Source organism: Phaethon lepturus, unplaced genomic scaffold (assembly GCF_000687285.1).
Source record: "Phaethon lepturus isolate BGI_N335 unplaced genomic scaffold, ASM68728v1 scaffold38588, whole genome shotgun sequence".
Lineage (NCBI taxonomy): Eukaryota > Metazoa > Chordata > Aves > Phaethontiformes > Phaethontidae > Phaethon > Phaethon lepturus.
In genome coordinates, this window is record NW_010557531.1 from 372 (window position 1) to 2,326 (window position 1,955).

Consider the following 1,955-nt stretch of genomic DNA (forward strand, 5'->3'; position numbering starts at 1 on the left):
CCATCTCTCCCACTGTCTTAAGGCTCCTCACTGTACCCCCATTTCCTCCCATGGCTTCAGGACTCCCTCATTTGCCTCCCATGATCTTGCCGATCTTCACTGCACCCTCAAATCCCCCATGACTTCAGAGCTCCCTTATTCATCCCCCCATAGTCTCAGGGCTCTTCACTGCACCCCTTTTTCCCCCATGGTCTCAGGGTTCCCTCATTCACCCCCCCACAGCCTCAGGGATCCTCATTGCACCCCCATTTCCTCCACAGTCTCAGGGCTTCTTCATTTGCTCCCCATGGTCTCAGGACTCCGCAGCACTCCCCCATCTCCCCCATGGTCTTAGGGCTTCCCAGCAGTTTCTCATGCTGATGGCACCACTGCCTGTACCTTCCCTGGGCAAGGCCCAGCCCAAAGCCCTGGGCAGCTGATGGAGGCAGGAGGAAGGGCAGGACGAGAGCTGTCGATGCTGATGGAACAGGCAAGGGACAGGCAGTAAATCCACAGGACTCCCTGAAGAGGACAGGTCAGAGACAGCAATGGCACCATCATCCCCCAGCTCTGAAAAGATGCAAATGGCACATCCTGCTCCAGCGCACCACCAACAGCCTCAGGGGAGCATGGCAGGTGGGAGCTGGGCCTCTGCACCGGAGTCCTGGGTGACTGCAAGCTGTGCTGGCTGGGGCACATAGGGACACACGCCTGGGTCCGGAGGGCTGCTGCAAGGTGGTATAAGTGTATGCATGAGTGCGAGAGAGGGGAATAAGGTCTTTTTTCCATGAGCCTTGCTTTAAAATACAGACACCATTTCCCAGCACTTTGCAACATGATTGAGGCAATACATGCACAGGGGAGAGGGTTTCAGGGTGCACCCTCAGCTCCTGTCCTCGAGTCCTGCAATGGTGCAGAGTGGCAGCACAGTCACTCCTTGACCAGGAGAGGAAGGAGGGTCTTGAGTGTGCTACTCAGCTTCAGGGGCTGCTCGTAGATCAGATCCACTGGTACTTTCTCCCACATTTTGAACTCTCTATTTTCCCTTTAGCTGATAGCCCACAGTCTGCAGAACAGTTGTACCTAGGAGAGAGGGCACATCTCAGAGGAGCAGTGACAGCATCCCTACCATGGACACCTCTTCCCACAGCAGCTGAGCAGATTTCACTTTGCAGTACTTCTGGCTCTCCCACCAGGTCGTCTTCTCCACCAAGATGAAGAGGCATTTGCCCCTGTACAGCATCCAGCCTGAGGGGCGGCAATCTGGAGGCAGTGGCATGGCTCAAGCACTTGCCTGCCCACAGATGCTCAAGGGGGCTCAGCCTGGTTGGGATCAGCCCCCACATCTCCCCAGGAGCATCATTGCCCATCTCCCCACTCCGCCACAGCCATACTTGTATTCACACAGGCACACAGGCTGCTCACTGTGCTCTCGCTGTTGTTGAGCTTCCCCTGCACCTCCTGCATCTCCTTCTCCAGCACAGCCAACTCCCACATGGTGCACCCCAGCTCAGCATCCTGGCTCCCCAGCTCCAACTGGCTGCCCCCACGTGCTGTCTGTTTCCCCCCCGCCACACTTTCTGTAGCTCTGCTCTTGCCCACGCCACCTCCACCTGCATCTGCTCCAGGTTCTGCTCCTGAATGTTCACCTCCTGCAAGAGGCAGCCCCACTTAGCCATGTGCTTTTGGGAGGCATCCCACAGGCTGCGGGTGACCTGCCAGTCTGGGGACAGGCTGAGTGAGCTGATGCATGGGGGACAGTCCAGGCAGGGAACATGGGACTGTCCCTGCTCGGGGGGTTAGGTCGGCATGGCCCTTGCAAGGGAGAGTGGGAGAAAAGTGTCTGGCTGTGGGCAGAGCCAGTCCCGGGTGTGCCAGTGGGATGGGTAAGGAAGCACTAACAGTGTCAAGGGGAGGGGAGGCAATGGGAGGCAGTGGAAAGTAATGGGAAGGCAATGGGAGGCAATGGGATGGGA

The 1,955-nt window shown here is 57.6% G+C and overlaps 1 protein-coding gene across 1 annotated transcript; it reads right to left on the reverse strand.

Annotated features, from left to right (window-relative positions):
- Positions 1-1,108: 1,108 nt before the first annotated feature.
- LOC104625217 (B-cell differentiation antigen CD72-like) lies at positions 1,109-1,694 on the reverse strand (the record flags this gene model as incomplete). The annotated part of the gene is made up of 3 exons (XM_010292786.1): positions 1,109-1,242; positions 1,374-1,467; positions 1,530-1,694. Coding segments are annotated over 3 exons (393 nt in total), but the record flags the coding sequence as incomplete, so codon positions are not given.
- Between the last annotated feature and the right edge of the window lie 261 nt (positions 1,695-1,955).